The following is a 27,715-nucleotide window of genomic DNA, read 5'->3' as shown; positions in this document are numbered from 1 at the left end:
ATGATGCAGATGATGATGGGAACTGAGACTTTCCCGCTGCTGGTCAAACAACCTCGGGTAGGAGCTGCATGGGCAAGAACATGGAAGGGGCAACACGAGGCCTGGGAGAGGTGGGGGCAGCACCAGTCCTGACTCCCATCACTCAAGGCAGCAGAGGGTGGAGGACCCCAGGGCTGAGTAATGGGGAAGCTTCCACCCTGCTGAGGAAATTACAGACCTCCCCAACTCTCCCACCACCACCCCAGTGCCTCCTCCTGGGAGCTTCACACCCCAGCAAGGAGCCCCTTCCATCCAGCTGTGGGTCACAGCCTGGTGATGGGGATACCCAGCCTCGGGCGGGAGGACAAGTTACCTGCTCAGGGTGGGGATGCTGCTGTCCTGGCTGGAGCTGCAGAGGAGGAAAAGGAGAGCTGGGCTGAGAGGACGGGTGTGCGGGTACTGGGGAGCCTCCTTCCCAACACGCCCTGGGTGTGTCTGGAGATGTCCCTGACACACCCCACCCAAACTGTAGTGCTAGAAAGTAGTGCTAGAAAGGGAGGCCGGGACAGGGCCCACGGCCTCTGCTCTGGGCAGCAGGCAGGGTGGCACAGGCAGCCCAGGGGACAGCCCTGGGGCTGCAGGGCCCCCCAGGCAGTGGCCTGAGGACACCCAGCTCCACTGAGGCTGCTGCCCACCTGGCACCAGGCTCCTGCACTCTGCAGGAATGGTCTCGCTCTTGGGAGGTCAGGGCCCATGCCAGGACCAAGTGGGTGAACGGCCTTCTCTAGCTTCCTGCCAACACCTGAACAAGAGGTCACTGCCCTGCCGCTCACCTGAGCAGCGCACAGCAGCGTCTTCCTTATGCCGGCAAGCACCGCCATCCCCGGGCCGGGCCCAGCAGTCCTGCAGGGACAGCTCCGTCCCCCGGCACTCCACCTGCTCCAGCCAGATGGGGCCTTGCCCCATCCCAAATGCAGCCTCGTTCAGCGCAAGACAGTTTAATATGTGGAGGAGTGGATCTCACAGCAGAAGATCGATGCCTGGCCAGTCTCTGAGCAAAGGATATTTACGAGAACACACCCTCCTCCCCAGTCTTATTGCTGACCATGACATCATATGGCATGGAATATCGATTTGGTCAGCTGGGGTCAGCTATCCTGGCTTTCATCCTCATTGTCAGGGCAGAGAGAGAAACTGAGAATGCCTTGACGCTCTGCAAGCACTGCTCAGCAATAGCTACAGTGTCGGTGTGCTGTCAAAGCTGTTTTGGCCACCAAGGCAAAGCACAGCACCACAGGGGCTGCTAAGAAGAAAATTAACTTCATCCCAGCCAGACCCAGTAAAATCTCTACCCCTCATTCCATACTGTGTGCATCCTGCTCAGATCCTACAGTATTCAATACATTTCCATCCACCAGCACCACTCCCTTCCCCATCCTTTGACATGACATAGACACAGGATGCTGGGTTTGCCTGGTCTGGCTCAGGTGGACCTGGACAAGTCCCAGCACACTCCTGACTTCTCCCCTCACTCAGTCAGCCAAGGCTTTTTGAAGCATTCAGTCAGATTATCAACCTCAGGACAAGGAATCACATGTATCACGAGCCCACACCCCACACTGGTCTTACAGGTAGCTGTCAGATCCCCCACAACCCTGGGGAAAGGGAGTTCCCCACCAGCACCCTTCCCCTCTCTTTGGCACCTCAAAATCCAGTTTGCTGTTCATGGGCTCATTGGCTAGTTCCTCTCGTTCACATGGTCTTTGCTCAGATCCTCTGTGGGTCTTCTCCATATGGTCCCCATGCACATATTCTTCTGAAGTTGGCATTTTGTCCTGTTTTTTTTTCATGTTCGCAGACAGCGTTGCCTGTGTCTTGCAGCAGAGAGAAAAGCTGAGAGTCCTCCCCAGTTCACCCTGCGTGGCCATCCTGCTGGGCCGGGCTGGGATGTGGGGTCCTCCTAGGCCAATTCACAGGATTGGGCTCTTCTTTGTATGCTGACAGGATTTGTGCCAAGGGCCCCTTGGTGGCCTCCTGGGAGGGGGCCATAGCCCTCGGGCATGTTCCAGCTTGGCTGTGTCCTCCCCACCCTCTTGACATTCCCCCCACCCCAGCCCATGTCTGGGCTGCTTCTGCAGCCTGGTAAAGTGGGGGACCTCGACCCACCCTTGTACTTTGCTTTCTATTCACATTTAAACTCTGATTATTCCTTCCAGTAGCTCTTATTAAAGAAGGTTTTATCCATTTTATACATATGTTGCAATGGCTATATAGATTCAATTTCTCTGCCTTTATAAATGTTTACATATATCTATATAAATGCATACACATGTATATGTTTATAGAGGTATATGTATTTAAAATATTGTATCTAGTCATAAATAAATAAACATATAGTTATACTTATTTGTACAGTCAGTTTTAGATATATTTCTAAAAATGTTTATATTGTATATAAATGTACATATTTTTCTATCTGAGCACGTCCTTGCCCAAAGGAGGCAGGCAGCCAATCAAAGGGCTGCACGGGAACACATGGGTCTGACAGTGTCAAAGAAATGGCTGCCAGCCAACCACAGTGCAGTATGAGAACCTGTGGGGAATGAGGCTGTCACAAGTGGTGGCCTCCCTGTACGTAATGACAGGGGGCTTCCCTTGCCGACTGCTTCTGGGCGCAGCGGGAGGGGAGGCTCCTCTTGCCAGCCAATCACAGGATTTCCTGAGAAGACGTGGGTTTGATGCTCTCAAGCAATTGCTGTCAGCCAACCACAGAGCAGTGTGATGTTTAAGATCATGGCAGCTCACTGTCGTCAAATGGTGGCACCACGTCATAAAATGGCACCACCACGCCCCAAATGGCAGCCTAAACAAAATGGCGCCCAAAACAAAATGGCAGCCCCGGTGTATGCAGGGGAAGAGCCTTCTGGGTCAGATGTACTTCCAGGTCAACCAGAAGGGGTGGCTGCTCCTTCCAGCCAATCACAACCAAGCACGTGACCAGTAGAGGGGAGTGCCTTCCGGGGCAAATGGCCCCTGAGGCAGCTGGGAAGGGGCGGGACTTCTGCTGGCAGCTGGTGGGCGGGGCATGGCACGTGTCTGCCCTCCGGTGGCGGTGGTGCCTGTGCTCCTGGCGTGTTCCAGGGCCATGACCCAAACGAGCACAAGGAAGGCCCGTGGTGAGGTAAAAATGCTCCTTTGAACCGCTGTCAGAGAACGGGTCACTGCGGTGTCAGAGCTTCAGTGTCTGTGCCTGACGTGAGAACTTTCCCGCCTCCCTGTGCTTCCAGGCTGCACAACCCTTCTCCAAAAATCCACTGCGGGACCCTCCTGGGTCTCGTGGGAAAATGTGCACGACTGTGCTGAGGATCCCCTGGGAGCAGGGACAGCACAAAGCCTTTTCCGCGTGCCTCCTCCCCTGGCCGTGGTCTCCCTCTTTATCAGCACCTGAAGGCCCCCTCCATCTCCTCCCCATCCCTGGGTCTGGTGATGGCAGCTCTGTACTCAGTGGTGCCTCCAGCAGTGACCCCCTCATATACAGCATGAGGAACCACGAGCTCAAGGGTGGAATTAGGAAAGGGCTTGCATAAAAGTTTCTGCAATAGTGATCAACTCTCCATCTCTCTCCACAAACGACTCCCAGGATATCCCATCCAAACCTGGTGCTTTGGTGTATTACCATTGTTTTGGTCATTATCATTTAACTTTACCATTATTGTTACTTGTGGTTATGGTGTTCCTAGAGAAATGTTTGGATTTGTCTCGCTTCTCCAGAGGCATGAACCTGCTCTGTCTCACCTGGAGCCTGGGTAAGAGTGTGTCTAACACTGGGGCGGAGCTGACTGCCCCATAGCCTCTCTGTAATAAAACGGGATCTCCCCAGTGCAGTGGGGAGATGAGCAGCAGCCATCCCCATCCAGCTGGAGCTGCCCCACACCCTGAGCAGCAAGGCCAGTGTGGAGTCGCCCTGTGACCCCAGGCACCACAGCCAAATCACCCTGCAGAGCAGCATTGCCAGCTCGGGGCCCTGCAGGGGTGGTGGGGAGGGGGCGAGGAACGGCCAGGTAGATGAGAGGAGGGTTAGGGAGAGCTCAGAGCAGAGATGACCTGGGCTGGAAATTGCCTCAGAGACAAAAATACCAGCTGTCCTGGTTTCAGCTAGGAAAGAGTTAAATTTTTTCCTAGTAGCTGGTATAGTGCTGCCTTTTGGATTTAGTATGAGAGTAATGTTGATAACACACTGATGTGTTAGTTGTTGCTAAGTCCCTGCATCCTCCTTCTTGCCGTGCTTCAAGACAAGACATTTGCTGTCTTCACATCATCAGGAACCTCACCAAATCCCTTTGACCTTTCAAACATGATTTCAGGGGGCCTTACAAGGACATCAGCCATCTTCCTCAGCACTCATGAGTGCATCCCCTCAGGTCCCAAGGACTTATGCATGTGCCGTTTGTTTCAATGTTCCCTAAGCTGAGACTCCTGCACCAAGGGTAAGTCTTCCTTGCTCCTTGCCTCTGGTCTTGGGGGCCTGGGATTCCTGAAGGTTGGTCTTACCAGTAAACGCAGAGTGGAAGAAGGCGTGGAGTACCTTGACCTCTTCTGTGTTCTCTGTCACAGGGGTCCCACCCCATCTAGCAGCAGGCCCACATTTTCCCGAGCCTTCCTTTTGCTGCTGGCATCGTTGTTAAATCCTTTCTTGATGCCCTTCATGTCCAGATGGAATTACCAGATTGAGATCGAGATGGGCTTTGGCTTTCCTAACACCCTCTCTGAATGCTCGGGAGGTTCTTGGTGCCCTCCAGAAACCTCCTGAGTGTCTTGTGCCCTGCTGTGCTGCCCCTCCAGCAGATGTCCAGCTGGGTAATGTCCCCGACGAGGACCAGGGCCTGCAAATGAGAAGCTGCTTCTACTTGTCGGAAGAAGGCCTCATCTGTTGCTTCTTCCTAGTACAGTTGGTCCACAGCAGACACCAACTACAACATTACCTGTGGTAATGTTGCTCTGCCCACTAATCCTGATCCATCGGCTCTCACCTGGCTCCTCACCTGTCACTAGCAGAGCTCCATGCTTTCCTTCTGCTCGCCCACAGACAGGGCACCTTCCCCTCCTCACTGACCTGCCCCATCCTTCCTAAAGAGGCAGCTTCCATCCATGGCCAAGCTCCAGTGGTGTGAGCTATCTGACCACGTCCCTGATACCTAAGTGAGAACACAGCTCAAGAACTGCCCACAGACTCCTAATTCCTCCTGTTTGCTCCCCAAGCCGTCTGCATTCCTGTGCAGGCCCATCAGAGGTGTGCCCAGCCATGCTGATTCCCTGCTGAGATTGAGGGCTACTTGACAGGTGCCCGCAAACAGCCCTGGTTGTACCCTTTGCTTCACCTCCAACCTTCCTATTCCCTGTTTCCCCCCTCCCAGGTTCTTCCCTTTGGTCATCCTCAATCCCTCTCATTCAAGAAGCCCACCCCTGGTTTCCCTTTACCCACTGGGCCTGGCTTTGCTTGCCTGTTGCCCTCCTGTAAGAGACTTGAAGTGTTAAGAACAATTGTCTCAAAGCTTGCTTGTGTGTTTATCTGATAAGACCGGACAGTAGACCACTCTTTTGTCTGACAAGACCCGAGGGCAGACCACTCTTTGGCTTATCAGGTAGCACCGTCTTGCAAGGAAGCCTGTGCAAACTTGCTGAAGCAGCAGGCCATTCTTTGGCTTATCGGGCACCACCAAGAATAGGACACCAACTGGTATCTGGTCAGGCCGCTTGCCCCACCAGTAGATGTGCATGTGTTGGGTACGTGATGTCGCCCTGGGTAACCAAACAGAAACGAGAGGGCAAACTCCCTCTCCAACACCAGATAAAAGACGGCACAACGAAACCTGAGTGTGGCCATCCACCACCAAAAAACTGAAGACAGGACCAACGGGACGCCGCTGGATCCATGGTGGTGACTATCCTTTGCTTCTCTCTCTCTGGATGCTTGCTTAATTTCCTCCTAATATTTCCTGCCTTTCCTATTGCTTTACTCTTTTATATTTACCCAATAAAACGTCTGATTGGCGGCATATGACCTCGTTTGTGTCTTCATTTCACCCTTGGGATCATTACAAACCTTCCCCGAGCCTGACAATCAGACCGGATCAATGCACGCAACATGAGGAGTAAACCTGATGGAATAGAGACCTGTGTGTAGTTGAGGGCTACAATCTTGGTGGGATCACGGAGGAGTGGTGGGATGGCTCCCATGACTGGAGCATTGCAATGTAAGCACACAGGCTCTTTCCAAAGGAAAGGCTGGGAAGACGAGGATGGGGAGCTTCCCCTTATGTGAGAGAGCAGCTGGAGTATGTGGAGCTCAGCCTGGGGATTCATAAGGAGCCAAATGAGAGCTTATGGGTGAGGATTAAAGAGAGGACAGGTAAAGGTGACATTATAGCGGGTGTCTGACCTGACCAGTTTGCAGCCTCAAGTGCGCAGTCCCTGGTCCTCATGGGGCACTTCAGTCATCCCGATAGCTGCTGGAGGGACAATACGGCAGGACATAAGCAACCCAGGATGTTCGTGGAGTGCACTGAAGATAAATTCCTCCTCCAAGTGATGGAGGAGGCAACAAGGAGAGGTGCTCTGCTGGGAATGTGAAGGTCAAAGGAGGGGCTCACGGGGGAATGTGAAGGTCAAAGACAACCTTGGCTGCAGTAACCAAAAGATGGTGGAGTTGGGGATCCTGAGGGCAGGGAAGAGGGTGAAAAGCAAGCTCACATCCCTGGCCTTCAGCAGAGCAGACCTTGGCCTCTTCAAGGATCTGCTTGGAAGAAGCCCATAGGATAAGGCCCTGAGGGGAAGAGGGGTCCAATAAAGCTGGTTAATATGTCGAGGGCAACAAGAAGAACTTCCATAAGTACATAGGTGATAAAAGGAAGGCTAGGGAAAATGTGGGTCCACTGCTGAATGAGACGTGGGATCTGGTTACACGTACCATGGAAAAAGCTGAGGTACTGACTGCTTTCTTCGTCCCAGTCTTTCCTAGCAAGACCGGCCTTCATGAGTCCCAGGTCCCAGAGGCCAGGAGGAAAGGCAGGAGCAAGGCAGACGTACCCTTGGTGGAAGAGGATCAGGTCAGGCAATCTTTAAGCAAATGAGACATGCGTAAGCCTGTGGGCCCTTATGGGATTCACCCACAAGTACTTACGAGTGCTGGCAGATGTCATTGTGAGGCCACTCTCAATGGTCTTTGATGGATCCTGGTGATTGGGAGAAGGGCCCAAAGACTGGTAGAAAGCAAATGTCACTCCTGTCTTCAGTAAGGGCAAGAAGGACGACCCAGGGCACTAGAGGCCAGCCTGTCCCACCTCCATCCCTTGGAAGATGATAGAGCAGGGAATCCTGGAAACCATTTCTTGGCACACGAAGGACAAGAAAATCATCAGGAGTAGTCAGCATGAATTCACTGAGGGTTACTCATGGCTTGATCAACTTGATAAGCATCAATGATGAAATGACTGGGCTGGTATACAAGGGGAGAGCGGTGGATGCTGTCTACCGAGAGTTCAGGAAGATTTTCAACACTGTCATAGAAGCTGATGAAGCAGACGTTGGGAGGATTGAAAACTGGCTGAACAGCCGGGTTCAGAGGGTGCTGAGTAGTGGCATGAAGTTTCGCTGGAGGACAGCAAGTAGTGGTGTACCCTCGGGGTCAGTTCTGGCTCTGATGCTCTTGAACAATTTCTTTAATGATCTGGAAGATGGGGCAGAGTGTACCCTCAACAAGTTTGCTGATGGCACAAAGCTGGGAGGAGTGGCTGAGACACCAGAGTCATAATGCTGTGGACCTCAGGAAGGTCAACAAGGGGAAGTGCAAAGTCCTGCGCCTGAGGAGGAGCAACCTCAGGCATCAATATATTCTGTGGGTTGCACAGCTGCAAAGCAGCTCTACACAAGAGACCCTGTGGGTCCTGGTGAACACCAGGATGAACGTGAGCCAGCAATACGCCCTTGTGGCAAAAAGGGCTAATGGTTTCTGGGGCTGCCTACGGTGGTATGTTGCCAGCAGGTCAAGGGAGGCGATCCTTCCTCTCTACGCAGCACTGGTGAGGCCTCACCTGGAATACTGTGTCCAGTTCTGGTCTCTCCAGTACAAGAAAGACATGGACACACTGGAGAGAGTCCAGGGAAAGGCCACGAAGAGGATGAAGGGACTGGAGCATATCTCATTTGAGGACCTCACTGATTTGGACTAGCTGACCGACTTCCCAGCTTGATTCTTTAGGGGTTTTCAATGAAATAAGACTGTGGCCACCCACGTGCTAGACCCATGCGGAGTCACAGAGGCTTCGGGCCTTTCCTTTCTTCCCATCTCTTGGTCAGGCTCTGGCAGAAGATAAGAAGGTGAGTTTCTTGGCTGCCAATGATTGAAAGGGGTGAGGAGAGGCATCCCATGCAAAATGATCTAAAGGTTATGCTAGTTCAAAACAGTTCACTTTGGATCCTGCCTCTGAAGCCTTAACTCTGCAGCAGGGAACCTCAAAGCTCTGAGATGCCTCCCTCTCCCTCTCTTTCATCAATTAAGTTGAGGTTGCCCCGGTCAGAGGCATTGTTTCCGTTCTGTTTGCAGCCTAAAGCACCCCATGGGTGTGGAGATACGCCAGGAAGCATTCAGAAGACACACTCCTCTGGACAAGAAGGCGGATGTTCCCAGCAATATCAGGTCTCATGGCTTAACCAATGCTTGTGTTCTGGGAGCTGGTCAAATGTCTTTTCTCCATTTCTGTAGCGGTAGCTTAGATTCCTGGCTCCTGTGAGGGCTCCATGAGGATGCTGACTTCTACTGAGAAACCTGGTCTGAGATCAGAGCTGGACCTGCTTTGAGACAGAGGTTGGACCAGAGACCTCCTGAGCTCCCTTCCAACCTGAATTGTCCTATGAGGTGGCTCTGCAGAGGCCCTCACCTCCAGCTGAATGCCTTCTCCTCAGGCTCACTGCAAGGCACAGGCTCATGGAGGTGTTCATGGGGAAGGGACTGCTGGGGCTCTCTGCTCCAGCCTCTCACCCAGAGAGGAACCATCACCAGCCCTGGGGTCAGGTTGGCTTTTGTTTTGTGGAGCTGGGACCTGAAAATCTCCAAAGGTGTAAATGACAGGGCCTGTGGGGGAGGTGAGACTGATGCTGAGGAAGGACAAGGTGCTGCTGAAAATGGCCTTTGGTGTGGACATGCTGTGATTCAGGCGTACTGGGAAAATCACTGGCCTGTTCCTTGAACGTCTTATCAAGGCAGTGGGTAAAGGATGGGGAGAGAAAATCTGCCGCGTTTCAGAGCGGAGGCACAAGAGCAGAGGCTGCACTGTGATGTGCTTCCTAGTCATGCACTGCCTGCATCTCCTGGATAGAGATGGGACAGGCCTGGCCTCGCTGCAGCAGTGGCAATCAGCTTGTTGCACTCAAGCACCAAATCCGCCTACAATGCCCAGGGTTTTCTGTCACGCGCCTGCTCTGGACAGGGATGGCTTTCCTGTAGGTGCTGTGCTGTCCTTGCCAGCCCCATACAATTGTGCTGGAGATCCCTGGCATCTCACGCAGCACCTCGGGCCTGGAATTGGCCCTGACGCTGAGCAGCTGCCCAGAATGAGTTTGGCAATGTTGGGATGTACATGAGACAACTTTATAATCAATGGAGGTGGTGTAAGTGCAGCTGATGGAGAAGACATCAGCTTCGCTCTCCCTGTTGCACTGCACTCCACGTGGCCAGCTGACGACCTCCGCAGGTTGCCCTGAACATACTGTTTGGACAGTTTGTGTTGTCGATTCAGGTGGCCAAAGGAATTTGTCACCAGCCCCCAAGAGGCTTCCCCCAGATGATGTCCTGCCCCTCGGCATTGCTCCATTAGAACCTGAAGTTATCTACACGTAGTTTTACCACCTCTGGCACCTCAAAGGCCAAGAAGCTTTTGTGTGTAACTTCCTGCCCTCGGTCTCCATTAATTAGCATGGGAGCGGAGACAAGAGGTTCCCATGTGGGTTCCTGTTTTGTGTACACCTGAACTGAGGCAAGAGGAATCACCAGTCCTGGGGGTTTGTGGGGAGCACGGGAGCAAGCTGAGTCCCCTTGCAGCTCCAGGACTACAAACGCCAAAGGAGATGCCTCAGCTGACTCATCTGAATCCATTCTCTCGGCATGGGTAAAGGAAACCCCTCCCTGCCCCTCTCTGGTGTCTCTGATGGTGGGACAAGGAGCGAGTATTCCCGTACCTAACTCTGTCTCTGAGAGGAGAAGTGACACTGCTGGAAAGAAGTGTCTCTGCAGCGCTGAGAGAGGGGACATCAGTGGTTGCTTCGGTCTGTGTCAGAGTAGGTTCCCTGGGAGACCTGGAGACATCTCAAGGGCTCCATCTTCTCCTGAGCTGGGCCGGGCTCCTGGGATGGAGAGAGTTGAGGGCAAGCAGGCACCACTGCAGAGCAGCTCATCCTGAGCGCCATCACGCGGCGCGTACGGGCCAACCAGGGGATCAGGCCCAGCCAGCGTGGGTTTATGAAAGGCAGGTCCTGCTTGACCGACCTGATCTCCGTCCATGGCAAGGTGACCCGCTGGGCGGAGGAGGGGAAGGCTGGGGATGCTGTCTGCCTGGACTTGAGTAAGGCCTTTGACACCGTTTCCTGGCAGGGAGCCAGGGAGTCATACTGGGAGCACTGGGGTGGCACTGGGAGCACTGGGGGGAGCCAGGGAGCCACACTGGGACCAATGGAGCTGCACTGGGAGAACTGAGGGGAGCCCCAGAGCCGCACTGGGAGCACAGGGGCGCCACTGGGAGCACTGGGGAGAGCCAGTGAGCCGTAATGGGAGCACTGGGGGGAGTAAGGGAGCTGCACTGGCAGCACTGGGGTGTCACTGGGACCACTGCGGGGAGCCAGTTAGATGCACTGGGAACACTGCAGGGAGCCAGAAAGCCGCACTAGGAGCACTGGAGTGTCACTGGGAGCACAGGGGCGGCACTGGGAGCACTGAGGCTTTACTGGGATGACTGGGGGGTACCAGGGAGTGATACTGGGAGCACTGAGGGGAGCCACATTTGGGACTATGGGGCTACACTGGGAGAACTGGGGGGAGCCACAAAGCCGCACTGGAAGCAGAGGGGTAGCTCCAAGAGCACTGTGGCTTTACTGGGATGGCTGGGGGGACCAGGGAGTGATACTGGGAGCACTGGCAGGGGCCAGGGAGCTGCACTGGGAGCACTGGGGCAGCACTGGAAGCACTGGGGGAAACAGGCATCTGCACTGGCGTGGCACTGGGTGCATTGGGGGAAGCCAGGAAGCCAAACTGGGAGTACTGAGTCTGCACTGGCAGTACTGGGGGGAGACACAGAGCTGCACTGGGAGCACAGGGGCACCACTGGGAGCACTGTGGAGAGCCAGAGAGCAGAAATGGGAGTACTGGGGTGACACTGGGAACACTGGGGAGAGTCAGGGTGCCAGACTATCAGCACTGGAGTGTAACTGGGAGCACTGGGATGAGACAGGAAGCCGCACTGGGAAGACTGGGGAAACACTGGGAGCATGGGGGGAGCCAGTGAGTCATGCTGGGAAAACTAGGGTGGCACTGGGAGCACGGGGGTGATACCGGGAGCACTGGGGAGAGGCAGGAGGCCACACTGGGAGCACTGGGGGGAGCCAGGGAGCCACATTTGGGACTATGGGGCTGCACTGGGAGAACCGGGGGGAGCCACAGAGCTGCACTGGGAGCACAGGAGCTGCTCTGGGAGCACTGTGCCTTTACTGGGCTGACTAGGGGGTACCAGGGAGTGATACGGGGTGCACTGGAGGGGAGCAGGAAGCTGCACTGGGAGCACTGGGGTAGCACTGGAAGCACTAGAGGGAACCAGGGTAATGCACTGGGAGCCATGGAGCCACACTGGGAGCACTGGGGTGGCACTGGGAGCAGGGAGGGTGGCAGTGGGAGCACTGGGGGGAGTAAGGAACCTGCACTTGGATCACTGGGGCAGCACTGGGAGCACGGGGTGGAGCCAGGGAGCCGCACTGGGAGCACTGGCGTGTCACTGGGAGCACTGGGGCTTTACTGGGAGGACTAGGGTAAGCCACAGAGTGATACTGGGTGCACTGAGGGGAGTCAGGGAAGGCAATAGGAGCCTTAGGTGTCACTGGGAGAACTGGGGAGAGGCAGGGAGCCATACTGAGAGCACCGGAGCGGCACTGGGTGCACTGCGGGGGGAGTCAGGAAGCCGCAGTGGCAGCACTGGGGCTGAACTGGGTGCACACAGGGGGCCAGGGAGCTGCACTGGGAGCACTGGTGTTATATTGAGAGCACTTGGGGGAGCCTCAGAGCTGCACTGAGAACACTGGGGTGTCACTGGGAGCACTGGGGGGATTCAGGGAGCTGCCCTGAGAGCACTGGAAGGAGCCATGGAGATGCACTGGGAGAACTGGGGAGGCACTGGAAGCACCGGGTGGAACCAGGGAGATGCAGTGGGAGCACTGGGGCTGCACTGGGAAGACTGGGGGGAGCCTGGGAGCCGCTCTGAGAGCACTGGAAAGAGGCAGAGACAGGCACTGGGAGCACTGAGGCAGCACTGGGAGAAGTGGGGGCAGCCAGGAAGCTGATGTGGGAGTACTGGGGAGAGCCGGGGAGCCACACTGGGAGCACTGGGTTGGCACTGGGAGCACTGGGGCTTTACTTGGAGGAGTAGGGTGAGGCAGGGAGTGATACTGCGTGCACTTGGGGGAGCCAGGGAAGGCACTGGGAGCACTGGGTTGAACTGGGAGGACCGGGGAGAGCCAATGAGCCACACTGAGAGCACTAGGGCAGCACTGGGTGCACCGCAGGGAGCCAGGAGGCTGTACTGGGAGCTCTGGGGCATCGCTGGGAACACTGCGGGGAGCCGGGCAGCTGCACTGGGACCAATGGGGCAGCACTGGGAAAACTGGGGGGAGCCACAGAGCTACACTGTGAGAAAAGGGGCAGCACTGGGAGCACTGGGGCTTTACTGGGATGACTGGGAGGGACCAGGGAGTGATACTGGGTGCACTGGGGCAGCACTGGGAGCCCTGGGGAGAGCCAGGGAGCCATACTGGGAGCACTGGGCCACAACTAGGAGCACTGGGATGAGACAGGGAGCTGTACTGGGAGCACTGGGGTGTCACTGGGAGGACTGGGGTGGCACTGGGAGCATGGGGGCAGCACTGGGAACACTGTGGGGAGCAAGGAACCTGCACTGGGATCACTGGGGCGACACTGGGAGCCCTGGGGGGAGCCAAGGAGCCACACTAGCAGCACTGGGGCTGAACTGGGATCACATGGGGAGCCAGGGAGCTGCACTGGGAGCACAGGGGCAGCACTGGGAGCACTGGGGCTTTACTGGGATGACTGTAGGGGACCAGGGACTGATACTGGGTGCACATGGGAGGGCCAGGGAGCTGCACGGGGAGCACTGGGGCTGCACTGGGAGAACTGGGGGGAGTCACAGAGCTGCGCTGGCAGCATAGGGGTGGCACTGGGAGCACTGGGGCTTTGCTAGAATAACTGGTTGGGACCAGGGAGTATTACTGGGTGCAGTGACAGGGGCCAGGGAGCTGCACTGGGAGCACTGGGGCGGCGCTGGAAGCACTGGAGGGGATCCATGAGCTGCACTGGGAGTTCTGGTGCCACACTGGGAGCACTGGGAAGAGCCAGGGAGCAGAAATGGGAGTATGGGGCGGCACTGGGAGCACTGGGGGGAGCCAGGGAGCTGTACTGGGAGCACTGGGTAGAGCCAGGGAGCCACACTGGGAGGACTACGTTGGCACTGGGAAGACTACGTTGGCACTGGGAGTACTGCGGCTGTACTGGAAGGACAAGAGGGAGGCAGGGAGTAATAATGGGAGGACTGGGGGGAGCTAGGGAGAGGCACTGGGAGCACTGGGGTGCCACCGTGAATACTAGGGGCAGCCAGGGATCTGCCCTGGGAGCACTGGGACTGCACTGGGAGCACTGGGGGGATGCAGGCAGCAGAACTTGGAGTGCTGGGGTGGCACTGTTAACACTGGGGAGAGCCAGTGAGCCGTACTGGGAGCACTGGGGTGCAACTGTAATAAATGGAGAGAGATAGGGAGCTGTACTGGGAGCACTGGGAGGTGACTGTGAGAAATGGATAGCACCAGGGAGCCACGCTGAGAACATTGGAGTGGCACTGGAAGCACTGGGGAGAGGCAGGGAGCCTCACTGGGAGCACTGGAGCAGCTCTGGGAACACTGCGGGGAGCTAGGTAGAGGCACTGGGAGCACTGGGCTTACAATGGGAGCCCTGGGGTGAACCAGGGAGCCTCACTGTGAGCTCTGGGGTGGAAGTGGAACCACTGGGGGGAATTAGGGAGCGGCACTGGGAGCACTGGAGTGTCACTGGGAGCACTTGGGGTGCCAGGGAGATGCACTGGGAGCCATGCAGCTACACTGGGAGCACGGAGGTGGCACTTGGAGAAATGGGGGAGTCAGGCAGAGACAATGCGAGCACTGGGGCAGCACTGGTGGCACTGGGGGAAGGCAGGGAGCTGCTCTGGGACCACAGAAGTGGCAGTGGGAGCGCTGCGGGAAACCAGGGAGCAACACCGGGAGTGCTGGGGAGGCACTGGGAGAACTGGGGGAAGTCAGGGACCTGCACTGAGAGCATTGAGGCTGTATTGGGAGCCCTGGGGTGAGCCAGGGAGCTGTGCAGGCTACCCAGCCTCCTGAGCTGGAAGACAGGGACGGGGAGCAGAATGAAGCCCCCATAATCCAAGGGGAAATGGTCAGTGACCTGCCACACCACTCAGACACACACAAGTCTGTGGGGCCAGATGGGATCCACCCAAGGGTACTGCGGGAGCTGGCAGAGGTGCTCACCAAGCCACTCTCCATCATCTATCAGCATCCTGGCTAACCGGGGAGGTCCCAGTTGACTGGAGGTTAGCAAATGCGACACCCATCTACAAGAAGGGCCGGAAGGAGGATCCGGGGAACTACAGGCCTGTCAACCTGACCTCAGTGCCAGAGACAGTCATGGAGCAGATCATCCTGAGTGCCATCACGTGGCACATACGGTACAACCAGGGGATCAGGCCCCGCCAGCGTGGGTTTATGAAAGGCAGGTCCTGCTTGACTGACCTGATCTCCTTCTGTGACAAGGTGATCCGCTTAGTGGATGAGGGGAAGGCTGTGGATTTTGTCTACTTGGACTTTTGTAAAGCCTTTGACATGGTTTCCCATAGCATTCTCCTGGAGAAACTGGCTGCTCATGGCTTGGACAAGTGTACTCTTTGCTGGGTAAAAAACTGGCTGGAGGGCTGGGCCCAGAGAGTGGTGGTGAATGGAGTCAAATCCAGTTGGCGGCCGGTCACAAGTGGTGTTCCCCAGGGCTCAGTGTTGGGGCCAGTTCTCTTTACTATCTCTGTGAATGATCTGGACGAGCAGATCGAGTGCACCCCCAGTAAGTTTGCAGATGACACCAAGTTGGGTGGAAGTGTCGATCTGCTGGAGGGTAGGAAGGCCCTACAGAGGGACCTGGCCAGGCTGCATCGATGGGCCTAGGCCAACTGTGTGAGACTCAACAAGGCTCAGTGCCGGGTCCTGCACTTGCAGCACAACAACCCCGGGCAATGCCGCAGGCTTGGCAAGGAGTGGCTGGAGAGCTGCCTGGCAGAAAAGGACCTGGGGGTGTTGGTTGACAGCCAGCTGAATATGAGCCAGCAGTGTGCTCAGGTGGCCAAGAAGGCCAGTGGCATCCTGGCTTGCATCAGGAATCGTATGGCCAGCAGCACCAGGGAGGTGACGGTGCCCCTGTACTTGGCACTGGTGAGGCCACACCTCGAATCCTGTGTTCAGTTTTGGGCCTCCCACTCCAAGAAGACCATGGAGGGGCTGGAGCGTGGCCAGAGCAGGGCAGCGAGGCTGGGGAAGGGTCTGGAGCACAAGGCTGGGGGGGAGCGGCTGGGGAAGCTGGGGTTGTTTAGTTTGGAGAAAAGGAGGCTGAGGGGAGACCTTATTGCCTCTACACCTGCCTGAAAGGAGGCTGCAGCCAGGGGGGTCGGTCTCTTCTCCCCAGTAACAAGCAATAGGACAAGAGGAAATGGCCTCAAGCTGTGCCAGGGGAGGCTTAGGTTGGATATTAAGAAAAACTTCTTCACTGAAAGGGAAGTCAGGCATTGGAACAGGCTGCCCAGGGAAGTGGTTGAGTCTCCATCCCTGGAGGGATTTAAAAGCTGGGTATATGTGGTGCTTGAGGACATGGTTTAGTGGTGGACTTGGCAGTGCTGGGTTAACGGTTGGACTCGATGATCTTAAGGGTCTTTTTCAACCTTAACAATTCCATGATTCTATGAATCTCTCCATACTGGGTAAGGAAGGATCTCTCAGTCTCAGGAAAGGGATCTCAAACCCTGAGAGGCGTCCCTGCTCGAGGGGAGAGTCACCTGGCCTGCCGTCCGGCTGCCATGCAGGGAGAGCTCACATTGGGCCCATCCTGATGGTAATATTTAGAGGGTGAAGTAGTTGGCTGCCAATCAAAAGTATAGACACGATATCTTCATTTTAGCTCTGGCAACTTGTATTTTTGGCTTTCAAAACCACCTTTTGGAATCTTGTTCAAGACACCTTCACTCCCTTGTACGTCAGCCAGGGGCTTTCCAGCTCACACGTTCACCCCAAGGACGTGAGGGCTGTTGCTCCTGCCTCAGCCTGAACCAAAGTGCGGCTCGGAGTCAAGTGTATCTGTCACATTGACCAGATGCAGGAACTCTGAGGGTTTTATTCCTTTAACCCTTGCCTCTCTCCCCTCATCATCTTTTCCTAGGGTGTTTTGGAGTTTAAGGGGGAATTTTTTGTTGTTGGAGGTGTTTCTGTAATTATTTTGCTGAGGAAGGTGGTGCAGCCTTGAAGCCCTGGGAGGCGGGGAAAGGTCTTATGTCGGGCACAAAGCCGGGAGCTCTGACCCCACCGTGAGCCCTTCTCTGCCCACGGCTCCCGAGAAGCATTTTCACCTCCCCACGGGCCTTCCCGGTGCCTGTTGGGATCCCTGCCTTGGAACAGGCCAGAGCACGGGCACCGCTGCTGCGGGAGACACGGCGGGACAGGGGCCCCGCCCACCCACTTCCGCTGGAAGCCCTGCCCCCTCCCAGCACCCGCAGGGGCCCTGTGCCCCGGAAGTCGCTCTCCTCTGCCGGCCATGTGCTCCGCTGGGATTGGCTGGCAGGACCGGCCACCACTCCTGCCGTCCCGAGGGGCACGCCCCAAAGGAAGCCCCCTGTCATTTCCTACAAGGAGGCCGCCACTTCTGACAGCCTCATTCCCCACGTCTTTTCATCCTGCACTGTGATTGGCTGACAGCCATTTCATGACACCTTCATATCCACATGTTCTCAGGGAGCCCTCCAATTGGCCGCCCACCTCATTTGGTCCAGGAAGTGCTCAAATATAAAAATATCTACATTTATTTAATATATATGTATTTAAAAGTAAGTGTACAAGTACAAATATCTATTTTACTTTTATTTAATAAGTACAGTATTTTTAAATATATACTTTTGTATATGTATTTAAGTATAGAAGTTTTTATGTATATGTAAACATTTATAAAGCTATAGCAAGTAAATATATATCACCTTAAAAACATAGGTATAAAACGGATAAAATCTGTTTTTAATAAGAGCTACTGGAGTGAGCACTTAAAGTTTAAATGTGAAGAGAAACAAAAGGAAGAGGCCACGTTGGGGTCCCCCACTTTCCCAGGCTGCAGAACAAGCCCTGACAGGTCTGGGGTTGGGGGGCTTCAGGAGGGCAGAGGGGTGCCTGAAAGGTGGTGGGGTGTGGACAAGCTGGAACGTGCCCAAGGGCTACGGCCACCTCCAAGGAATAAAAGACTCCTTTGCCACACGATATTGAATATATATCACCACATATATATATATATAGAAAATATATAATATCTATAATATATAATAATACACAATATTATATATACCACATTATATATAATATATAATGATATTGTAATATATCATAAAATTTATTATATATTTAAATTATATTATATTATAGTATAATATTACACCAATTATTATATTATATTGTATGGTATTGTATTGTATTATAATTATTAGTATAATTATGACATTTGTTATCAAAAGTATTATAATAAAATAAATTATTATAACAATATATTTAATATTATTATAAGTATTATAATTATTAAAATATAATTATTATATTATATTAAGCTATATTATAATATATTTAATGATATATATTATATATAAAATATATCACCATATATATACAATATATCACCGCACGAGTACATAGGAAATACGTTGGTATGTGCTTGTGAGGTCGCTGGAGCCTGAGTACCTCAACAGGACGTACATGGCAAATGGGCAGATACGTACTTGTGAGGTCGCAATCAGACAACAGGCCAGGGGCTGACCCATGGCACATGCAGCTTGTTGTGAGGGCTCTGCTGCCTGAGTAGCTGCTAGGCCAGGAGCAGGCCCATGGCTTGTGTCTGTGCTTCTGAGGTCACTCCTGCCTGAGGAGCTAGTAGGCCAGGAGCAGGCCTATGGATTGTGTAAGTGCTTGTGAGGTCACTCATGCCTGAGGAGATGATAGGCCAGGAGCTGGCACATGGCTTGTGAATGTCTTTGTGATGTCAGTGGTGCCTGAGTAGCTGGTAGGCCAGGAGAAGCATGTCTTGTGCTGGATATTTTGAGGTCAGAGGTGCCTGAGAAGCTGGTAGGCCAGGAGTAAGCGTCTCTCTTGTGTAGGTGTTTGCAAGGTCATCTGTGACTGATGAGTTGATGGGCCAGGAAGAGGCCCATGGGTTGTGTAAGTGCTTGTGAAGTCACTGCTGCCCTGGTAGCTGATAGGCCAGGAGCAGGGCCATGGGTGGTGTAGGCTGCTGTGGTGTCACTGGTGCCTGAGTAGCCGATAGGTTGGCTGTTGGGTCATTGGTGTCCAAATACCTGATAGGCCAGAAGCAGGCACATGGCAGGTTTAGATGTTATGACATCACCTGTGGCTGAGTGATGGATAGGCCAGGAGCATGCACATGGCTTGTGTACGAGCTTGTGATTTCACGAGTACTGGATCAGCTTATAGGCCAAGAGCAGGCATAGGGCTTGCGTGGGTGCTTCTGATGTCATCAAAATAATGTTTAGTCCCCACCCAAACATGGCTTTTTGGAAGACCAATCAACAGCAGAGGCCTGTGCACAGCACCCACCCCCGTGTGACTGTGTAACTCTTGAGCAGAGAGCGATGGCAGCAGGAGGGTGTGAGGTCACCGTCACTGTAACTGCTGAGCACCCAGTGGTGGCTGTAGGAGGGTGTGAGGTCACCGTCACTGTAACTGCTGAGCACCCAGTGGTGGCTGTAGGAGGGTGTGAGGTCACCGTCACTATAACTCAGAAGCACACAGCTGTGGCAGGAGGAGGGTCTGAGGTCCCGTCACCGATGGCACCGCGTGGCCGTGGGGCTCGGTGCAGAGCGGCCGTGTGCATCAGCGGGGCATGCCGGGGGCCGGGAGCTGCCCGGCCCCGTGTCTGCGAGGCCGAAGGAGCAGCCCCTGCAGCCCTGGCTGGAGCAGTCGGGGTGGGGGTGGCTCGGGGGCACCGCAGGGATGTGCCTGGGCACGGTGCCAGGAGGAAACCACAGACTTCCTGCCCGGGCGCTGCGCTGCGCGGGGAGCGCGGGGAGCGCTGCGAGGCCATGTGGGCTGTGGTTTGTGCACCTGCAGGCTCCAGCTCCCGATGCGCCTGTGGGGAAGAACGGCCCCTCGGGGACAGGCTGAGAGTCAGGGGCCTGACTGAGCCTCTGGGCTGCAGGTCTGCTGCCAGGGCCAGGCCATGGCCCAGCTCGGGCTCCTGCGAGGGACCCAGGGTGGGGCTGTGCAGGGAGGGACGGGCGAGCCAGCCCTCCTGGGATGGAGCTCTTCCCCTGCCCAAGGCCCTTGCCCAGCTGCTGCTCCCAGCACAGTGGGGTCTGTAGCAGGGGCAGGGGCTGTTTCCTTCCCATCCTGACACAGACCCCGGTGCAGTCCCAGCTCCGTGGTTCCCACAGCTCAGTGGTGGCTGGACACTCACACCTTGGCCTCTTGGATGAGCCCACTGTAGAAGATGCTCAGTGCTCCCAGTCCCCACAGCAGGGTGCAAGGGGTGACGGACTCATTTCCCCTCCACACTCAGCTTCTCCCATGATGATTCCCTTACGTAGCGACCATGACACCCGCAGCAGGACACATATGTCCCTCATATATGGTCATGAACGGCGCTCGCGAAGTTCATTGGAGGGCTGGGCTGTGTCGGAGGGGAGATAGCTCCCGACAACGTCTCAAAAGGTGCTGCTGCTGCTTTGATTGGCTCCTCCTGCAGCTGTGTCGGCATCTGCAGAGATATATTACCCTCCCATCGTCATTGTCCCCGTGAGTCCCCAGGAGCCATGGCAGGGAGTGGGGCACAGCAGGGCTGTGCCAGAAGGGCAGGAGGCTCAGGATGGGGATGGAGGCACTCCTGTCCCCTCGGGTGCTGTGGCTGCTCCTCTGGGTGCAGCTGTGCAGGGGTAAGTGCCGGTTCCCTTGTCTCACAGCCCAGGGCCAGCGGGTACCAGTGGGGTCATCGGGATCCCTTTGGGAATGGGGTTTCTTTCCAGGCTCCACTGAGACAAGGGTCAGAAGGTCCATGGACCTTCTGCCTTTCCCTGTGCCTCTCTGTGTTTAAGGCAGCCTGTGCCTGCCTGCATTTATGGACTCCCCCATCCTGTGTGACCCTTTTGGGACCCCTTGCTCCCCAGGTCTGTGCCCCTGAGGCTGGCAGTGGCCCAGGTGGTGACGGCAGCACTCAGCGATCCCCAGGGTACAGCCAATCTCCAGGGTGCCCCGGAGGGTTTGTGTGCTGCTCCCTGCCCCAGGGTGCAGGGGAACCCCGACCCCAGGAAGGCAGTTTGTGCCCCACAGAGAGAAGGGGCCCGGGCTGTCTGCACCCACAGGTGGCAGAGAAGTTTCCTTCCTGGGGGCCTCGGTCAAGCACAAGAGTTGGCCTGATGCCTGGGCAAGGAGACGATATGGGTTGGGGGGATCCTTGGGATCATCTCGGTGCTCCCTGAGGACATGGGAAGCCCTGGGGGTGGTGTGGGTTTGGGTGGTGGCAGGGCAGGTGGTGGGCAGGGGAAGCTGCGGGCCTGGGGGCATGGGGCTTTCCAGGGTGTGCTTGGCTGGTGAGACGGTGCCCTGTGCAGGGCCTGGGGGCACGGTGTGTGGGTGGGCATGGGCAGGGGGCTGTTGGAATGGGAGGAGGTGCCAAGGGCTGTGGGGCAGTGAATGGCCCAGCAGGGCTGGGGTTGGCCCCCCCAGCCTGCACAGCCCGTGGGGAGAGGAGGGACCCCCACACTTCCCCAGGGACAGCTCAGAGAGGAGAGGGCTCCCAGCCTGGTGCTGTGACTCGACTCCCAGACCTGCAGCCTGGGACTCGGCCCTCTCCTGACCGGTCCCGTGTTTTGTTGTTTGAAGGGGCTGCGGAGGTGAGGCTGGAGGCTGGCGGCGGGCGCTGTGCTGGGAGAGTGGAGGTGAAACACCAGGGCCAGTGGGGGACCGTGTGTCATTTCTCCTGGGACATGGCCGATGCTGCAGTGGTTTGTAAGCAGCTGGGCTGTGGGTCTGCTGTTGAAGCTCATTCCTGGGCACACTTTGGGCCAGGATCTGGCCCCATTTGGATGTCTTATGTTGGCTGTCGTGGCACCGAGTCTGCCCTGTCTGACTGCACACACAGTGGATGGGGTAACCATTACTGTGATCACAGCTGGGATGCTGGAGTGACGTGTTCAGGTAAGGGGTCAGCCCTTTCCCCACCTTTGAGACCAGGATGCGGGGAGGGAACTGGCTGTGCCCTCAGGAAGAAATGAGTGGATGCCACAGCAGGGCCCATTGTGGCCAGTTGCACTGCTGAGCTGGGACATACGTTGTTGGTTTTGCCAGTCCCTGAGGAAAGCCCTGTGAGAGCCCACCCTGGGTGCGCGCACCCTTCCTGGTCCCTGAGGGGGCTCAGCCCACCCTCCGTTGGTGCCTGGGGCTCAGATGAAACCCCCTCCCTGCCCCTTGGTGTCTGTTGGTGCCCATCTTTCTCCTCCCATTCAGCCAGGACCTGTCTGGCATTGCCAGGGGCCAGGTCCCCCCATGCCAGAGGCACCGAGAGTGGCTCATGTGGTCACACACAGCCCCGGGGAAGGGCACAGAGTGGCCAGGGACTTCTGGGTTGTGCCTCCTGGCAGGCATGAGTCCCTCGGCCTAAGCAAAGGGGCTGCTCAGAGGGGGAAAGCGCTGGCCTTGAGCAGAGGAGCAGGGTGGGGCACATGGCACCCCATTCCTCTCCCAGGGTCACCCCATGAGAGCCAGCCCACGTGGACATGGCCCCATGCTGTCAGTGCTGACCCCCTGCCCAGCCTCTCCTCCCTGCCTCAGCCCCGGCTGCCCTGTGCCACAGGGGCTTTGCCAGCACTTGCACTGTCCTCGGTGCCTGTCCTTGCACCGGGAGCTTGTGTCAGCCCAGGGCTGCCCCTCTGCCCGCTCTCCTGCCCTCTGCCTGGCCATTGATGGGGATGGGCGTGCCTGGCAGTGCACTCTGGCCCTGGCTGAGGACCCCCTCCCTGGGCAGGTGCCAGAGTGGGGGCTGGCACAGACACTGACTGTACATAGAGCTGTGCCATAGCTGTACCCGTGAAATGGCCCATCTAACAGCAGTGCCCCAACAGCCTGAGACCGCCCTGAGGGAAGGGTGCGTTACTGGGAATTCCAAGGGTTCCTCAGCCAGGCCCTGAGCTCAGTGGGCAGATGAGGCTGCAGCAGCCAACAGTGCCTTGGCCAGTCTCCCTGGGCCCCAAGTGCTCGCAGTGCTGCCAGGAAGCCCAGGGTCTCCAAAATGGCGGCAGTTGGTCCGAGAAGTGCCTACGGCTGGGGGTTTGGGAGAGAAGCAAGGCCACAAGTGCTGTGCTGATGGCTGAGGAGCGGCAGGGTGTCCCTGGTGTGTTTGTGCCATCAGCAGCCCCTAGGAGCTGCTGGGAGGGCCGTGGGGCTCTGTGCCTGTGGCCACCTTGCAGACCAGGTGGGACGTGGGCATGTAACAGCCAGAGGGCTCTGGGAACTCTCCGGGGACTTTGATTGCTCCAGGATTTGTCCGGCTGGTCGGAGGGGAGAGCCCCTGCTCAGGACGAGTGGAGATCCGTGACGAGGACCAGTGGAAACCTGTCTGTGACTCAGACTTTGGTCCCAAAGCTGCCGACGTGGTCTGCGGGGAGTTGCAGTGTGGCGCAACCCTGTCTGTGCCCAGGGCAGCTCACTTTGGAGAAGGTGTTGGTGCCATGTGGGACAGAGAGCTGCAGTGTGTGGGGAATGAAGCCTTCCTCATCTCCTGCCCCAGGGGATCCCGCAGAGACCAGCCCTGCACCCACACGAATGCCGCTGGTGTCACCTGTACCCGTAAGGACTGAGGGTGGGGTGTTCCATATCTGGGGGTGTGCTGGGGCCAAGGGGAGCAGGGCCGGGACAGTGCCATGCTGTGCTGGGTGTGAGGACAGAAGGGGTGATGTGGTTGTCTGCAGCCCTAAAATCATGCAGAAGGAGGAGAAAGGCAGGCTCTCCTCCATTTGGCTGCTCCTCCATCTCCAGTGGAAGCAAAAGCACAAGTCTACCCTCTCTCATTTTTCTCTGTTCCCGATGACACAGGGTTCAGGCTGGTGAACGGCAGCATGGCGTGTGAGGGGAGGGTGGAGGTGCAGGTGCTGGGGACCTGGGGCACCCTCTGTGCCTCCCGCTGGGATCTCTCGGACGCCCACGTTCTCTGTCGACACCTCGACTGCGGGTTTGCTGAGTCCATTCCCAGAAGAGGGCATTTTGGGAGAGGCACGGGACCTGTCTGGAGAGACTCATTCCACTGTGACGGGACTGAAGCTCACCTGGGACAGTGCCTAGTGACCGCCCTGGGGGCTTCACCGTGCTCCCACGAGAACGATGCTGCTGTCATTTGCTCAGGTGAGTGCTGGGACAACGCTGTGTTAACTCCATTTGTCCCTTGGGTGTTGCATGGCCACCCAAAGCAGAGGACCCCATGGCAGCAGCAGGGTGAATTTCTGCTGAAAGAAAAGAAACCCTAGATTCACCAGGAATCTCTGCCCCACCCTGGGGATCAGGCCCAAACTTGTCCTGTTTGATCGGAAAGGCCCCCCTTGCTCTGCTCCCTGCCAGGGACACAGGCTCCCAGGCCCAGATCCCCAGGGATGCAGAGGGGCAGAGGGGTGTGTGCTCTGCCCCATGGCTCAGCAGTGCCAATGGCAGCGCTGAGGTGGGGCAAGGCTTGTCCTGGGGCTGCCTGTCCCCAGGCCACCGCCGGCTGCTGCTCCCTCCTGCGGGAGCTGCCCCATCTGCCTCAGCAGGGACGTGTTGGGTGGCTCTGCCCCACCAAGAGCAAAGAGAGGGTCTTGCTCAGGAAGGCTCAGGGACTGGGGAAGCAAGCACGTGGAAAGCTGCTCCTGAAGCTGACCGCAGAGGGCTGGGGGCGGGCGGGTGAGCTGCAGGGGGTTGTGAGGGTTGGAGAGCCTGGAGAGGTGCTGCAGGTTTGTGGGCTGTCCGGTGCTGCTGAGGGCTGGGGCATGGCTGCTCTCCCCAGGCCCAGGCAGCCCCACATCCCTGCGGCTGGTGGGTGGAGGGAGCCGGTGCGACGGGCGAGTGGAGATCTTGCAGCGCGTGACGTGGGGCCGAGTCCTGGATGAGCAGTGGGACATGCAGGAGGCCAGCGTGGTGTGCCGGCAGCTGCGCTGTGGAGAGGCAGAGAGAGCCTACAACCCCCCGAAGCCTCAGAGAGGGACGGGTCCCGTGGGGCTGCGAGGGGTCCGGTGCGCAGGGCATGAGGCCAACCTGACCCTCTGCAACACCTCCGTGCCCATGAGCGCGCTGGCAGCAGGGATTGCAGAGGACGTGGGGGTCATTTGCTGGGGTGAGTGGCACTGCACAGGTCCCCCAGGCTCTGGGCTGGGTGGGCAGCCGGCCCCTGATGGCAGCTGGGGTTTCTTCCTGCTGCAGGGAGCCGGCAGGTCCGGCTGGTGAACGGGCCCGGGCGCTGTGCTGGGAGAGTGGAGATCTACCACCAGGGCAGCTGGGGGACTGTCTGCGATGACCAATGGGACCTGTCTGATGCTGCCGTCGTTTGCCAGCAGCTGGGCTGCGGAGGGGCGGTGGAGGCAGTTGGCTCCGCTCGGTTTGGGGAAGGCTCCGGTCAGATATGGCTGGACAGCGTGAACTGCTCCGGGGCCGAAGCTGCTCTCTGGGACTGCCCGGCAGGGTCCTGGGGGCAGCACGACTGCGGGCACAATGAGGACACAGGAGTCGTCTGCTCAGGTCTGTGCTGGGAGCTGTGGTGGGAGCCCAGTGCCCAGGGAGGCCGGGAGAAGGGGAGATCCAGCAACATCCGAGGCTGTCCCTGGCTGCCTCTGAGCCCCTGCCTGAGCCTGTCCTGGGGACACCCATGCACAAACCCCCTCGGTCCCACTGGGGGCCCCTTGTAAGCTGAGCTGTCCCCAAGGGTTAGCGCGGAGGGCATGGGTGTCTGTCCGTCAGGGACTTCTCTCTGCCCCTGGCAAAAGGGTGACTTGCTGGCCGTGCCTCTGCCTGGCTGAGGGCCTGGGGGGTGAAGAGGCTTCTCTGCTCCCATAGCCCCAGACCAGCCTGTTCCCCTCTGGGCTCTTTCCTCCCAGATTTCATGGCCCTGAGGCTGCACAACAGCACCAACTGCTCCGGGCGCCTGCAGGTGTTCTACAATGGCAAATGGGGGACCGTTTGCTCCAATTCAATGACTCCCAAAACGGTGTCGCTGGCATGCAAGGAGCTGGGCTGTGGGGATGGAGGGACCCTGGAAATACGCCTGCCCTATGGTAGGGTGTCTGGCCTCACCTGGCTGGATCGCGTGGAGTGTGGGGAGAGAAACAGCTCCTTCTGGCAGTGTCCTTCTGCTCCCTGGGACCCACAGTCGTGTGATGACCTGCGAGATGAGACCCACATCACCTGCAATGGTAATTCGGAGCTCCCCGGGCACCAGCATCCCCCCAGCTCCTGCTCCCTGCTGGGCACAGTCAAGCGCAGAGACAGGGCCCACAGGGGCTTTTACAGGGGCATGTCCTGGGCTGCCTGCGCCATCCTGCCCAATACCCAGAGCAGGGCCCTGGGCTCTGTCCTGGCCACCCTGACCAGTTGTGCAGGAGGGGCAATTTGCGTGGGCTGTATCAGGGATATATGAACACACACACACACACACACACCCCCACCCCGCGTGTGAGAGTGGAGGCTCCCTGGTACCTGCACACCCACCCTCTCAGCCCAGCTCTACTTCTCTTCTTCTGCAGCTTCACCCAGGACAGCAGCACCAACCCCCTGAGCGGGTCCCCGCCAGCGCTGGGTCTTCTCAGGGCCAGCTGTGACCCATAGCCAGAAGGAAGGGGCTTCTTGCTGGGATGTGAAACTCCCAGGAGGAGGCACTGGGATAGCAGTGGGGTGGGGATGTTGGGAAGGGCTGTCATATACACAGCAGTGTGGGAGCTTCCTCATGACTCACTCCTGGGGTCGTCTACCCCTGGTGTAATGGGGGTCAGGATAGGGTGTCCCAGCCCCCTACCTTTCCCAGGGCTGGTGCTGCCCTTTTTGTGCTCCTGCCATGCAGATCCCACCCGGGGCCGTCCGACCGCCAGCGGGAGAGTCTCATTGCCCATCATCATCTGCATCATCCTGGGGGCCCTTCTCTGCCTTGTCCTGGCCCTCCTGGCCGGGCAAGTGCGAAGCGCCAGGGCTGGGCGCAGAGGTGGGTGGCGGGGAAAGATGCCTCCTGGCAAGGCCAGGGGTGCTGTGAGGTGTGAGTGAGTGGCACAGGCAGAGCTGGGGGGATAAGGGTGTGTGCTGCCTTCATTCCCATGCACCGCCTCACTGACTGCCTGACCATGGGCCACCAGCAGCAAGGGGTAGAGAGGGTCCGGACATGGGGAGAGGTAGGGATGAGGCAAGGACAGAAATGGCAGAGCTGGGCTCGGGTAGTGGGACGGTGCTCTGGCGATAGCCGTCTGCTGGCCCAGGGGACCAAAGCTGGGGGAGCAGAGCGGGATCCTGTCCCGTCTCTGCCTGTCCCTGGGCCAGCCCTGTTGCTGTCCACAGGCTCTGGGAGAGCCTGGGAGCCCTTCCCTGAGGCCGTGTACGAGGAGATCGGTTACAGCCCGGCGTGGGAGAAGCAGGCGAGGTTCAGAGGCTCAGGTGGGTGTGGGTTCCTCCTGGGGGGCACATCTGCCAGGCCCTTCCCCCTCACCCCCCACCCATGGCTGACCCCCTGCAGTCCCCTGGCCCATGGTCCCTGCAGTGCTGGGGCTGTGGGGGCTGTGGGGAGAGCAGCCAGGTCCTGGGCCCAAGAGAGGAGCTTCCTCCCCACCAGTTCTTCCCGTCCCAGCTGGGGACAGCCCCTCTCTGCCTGTCCCTGCACCCTTATGGGACACCTGAGGGGGGAGGGAAGGGGCTGTCCTGGGGCAGCTCTGGGAGCCCCTTTGAGACAGGGTTTGTCCCAGGGGAGCAGGGTGAGCCCTGAGCCCTTCTCCCCACTCAGCCCTGCCTCTGTGGGTCCCCCGTCCCCAGTAGCACTGACCACAAGCCTGGTCAGCAGAGTGCACTCCCCTAACAGCCACCGCGCCTCTCTGCAGGCTCCTCTTACGGGACCAGCAGCAGGTAA

At 57.3% G+C, this 27,715-nt stretch overlaps 1 protein-coding gene across 1 annotated transcript; it reads left to right on the top strand.

Annotated features, from left to right (window-relative positions):
- On the top strand, positions 1-27,715 carry LOC309603536 (scavenger receptor cysteine-rich domain-containing protein SCART1-like; the record flags this gene model as incomplete). The annotated part of the gene is made up of 5 exons (XM_082338357.1): positions 1-57; positions 23,925-23,991; positions 24,626-24,952; positions 25,039-25,353; positions 27,687-27,715. 5 exons carry the CDS (start codon positions 1-3, stop codon positions 27,713-27,715), a joined length of 795 nt encoding a protein of 264 aa, XP_082194483.1.

Source organism: Platalea leucorodia (assembly GCF_965183815.1).
Source record: "Platalea leucorodia genome assembly, contig: HAP1_HAP1_SCAFFOLD_123, whole genome shotgun sequence".
Lineage (NCBI taxonomy): Eukaryota > Metazoa > Chordata > Aves > Pelecaniformes > Threskiornithidae > Platalea > Platalea leucorodia.
Note: the sequence above shows the minus strand (reverse complement) of the source record. Positions and strands in the feature narration are given on the sequence as shown.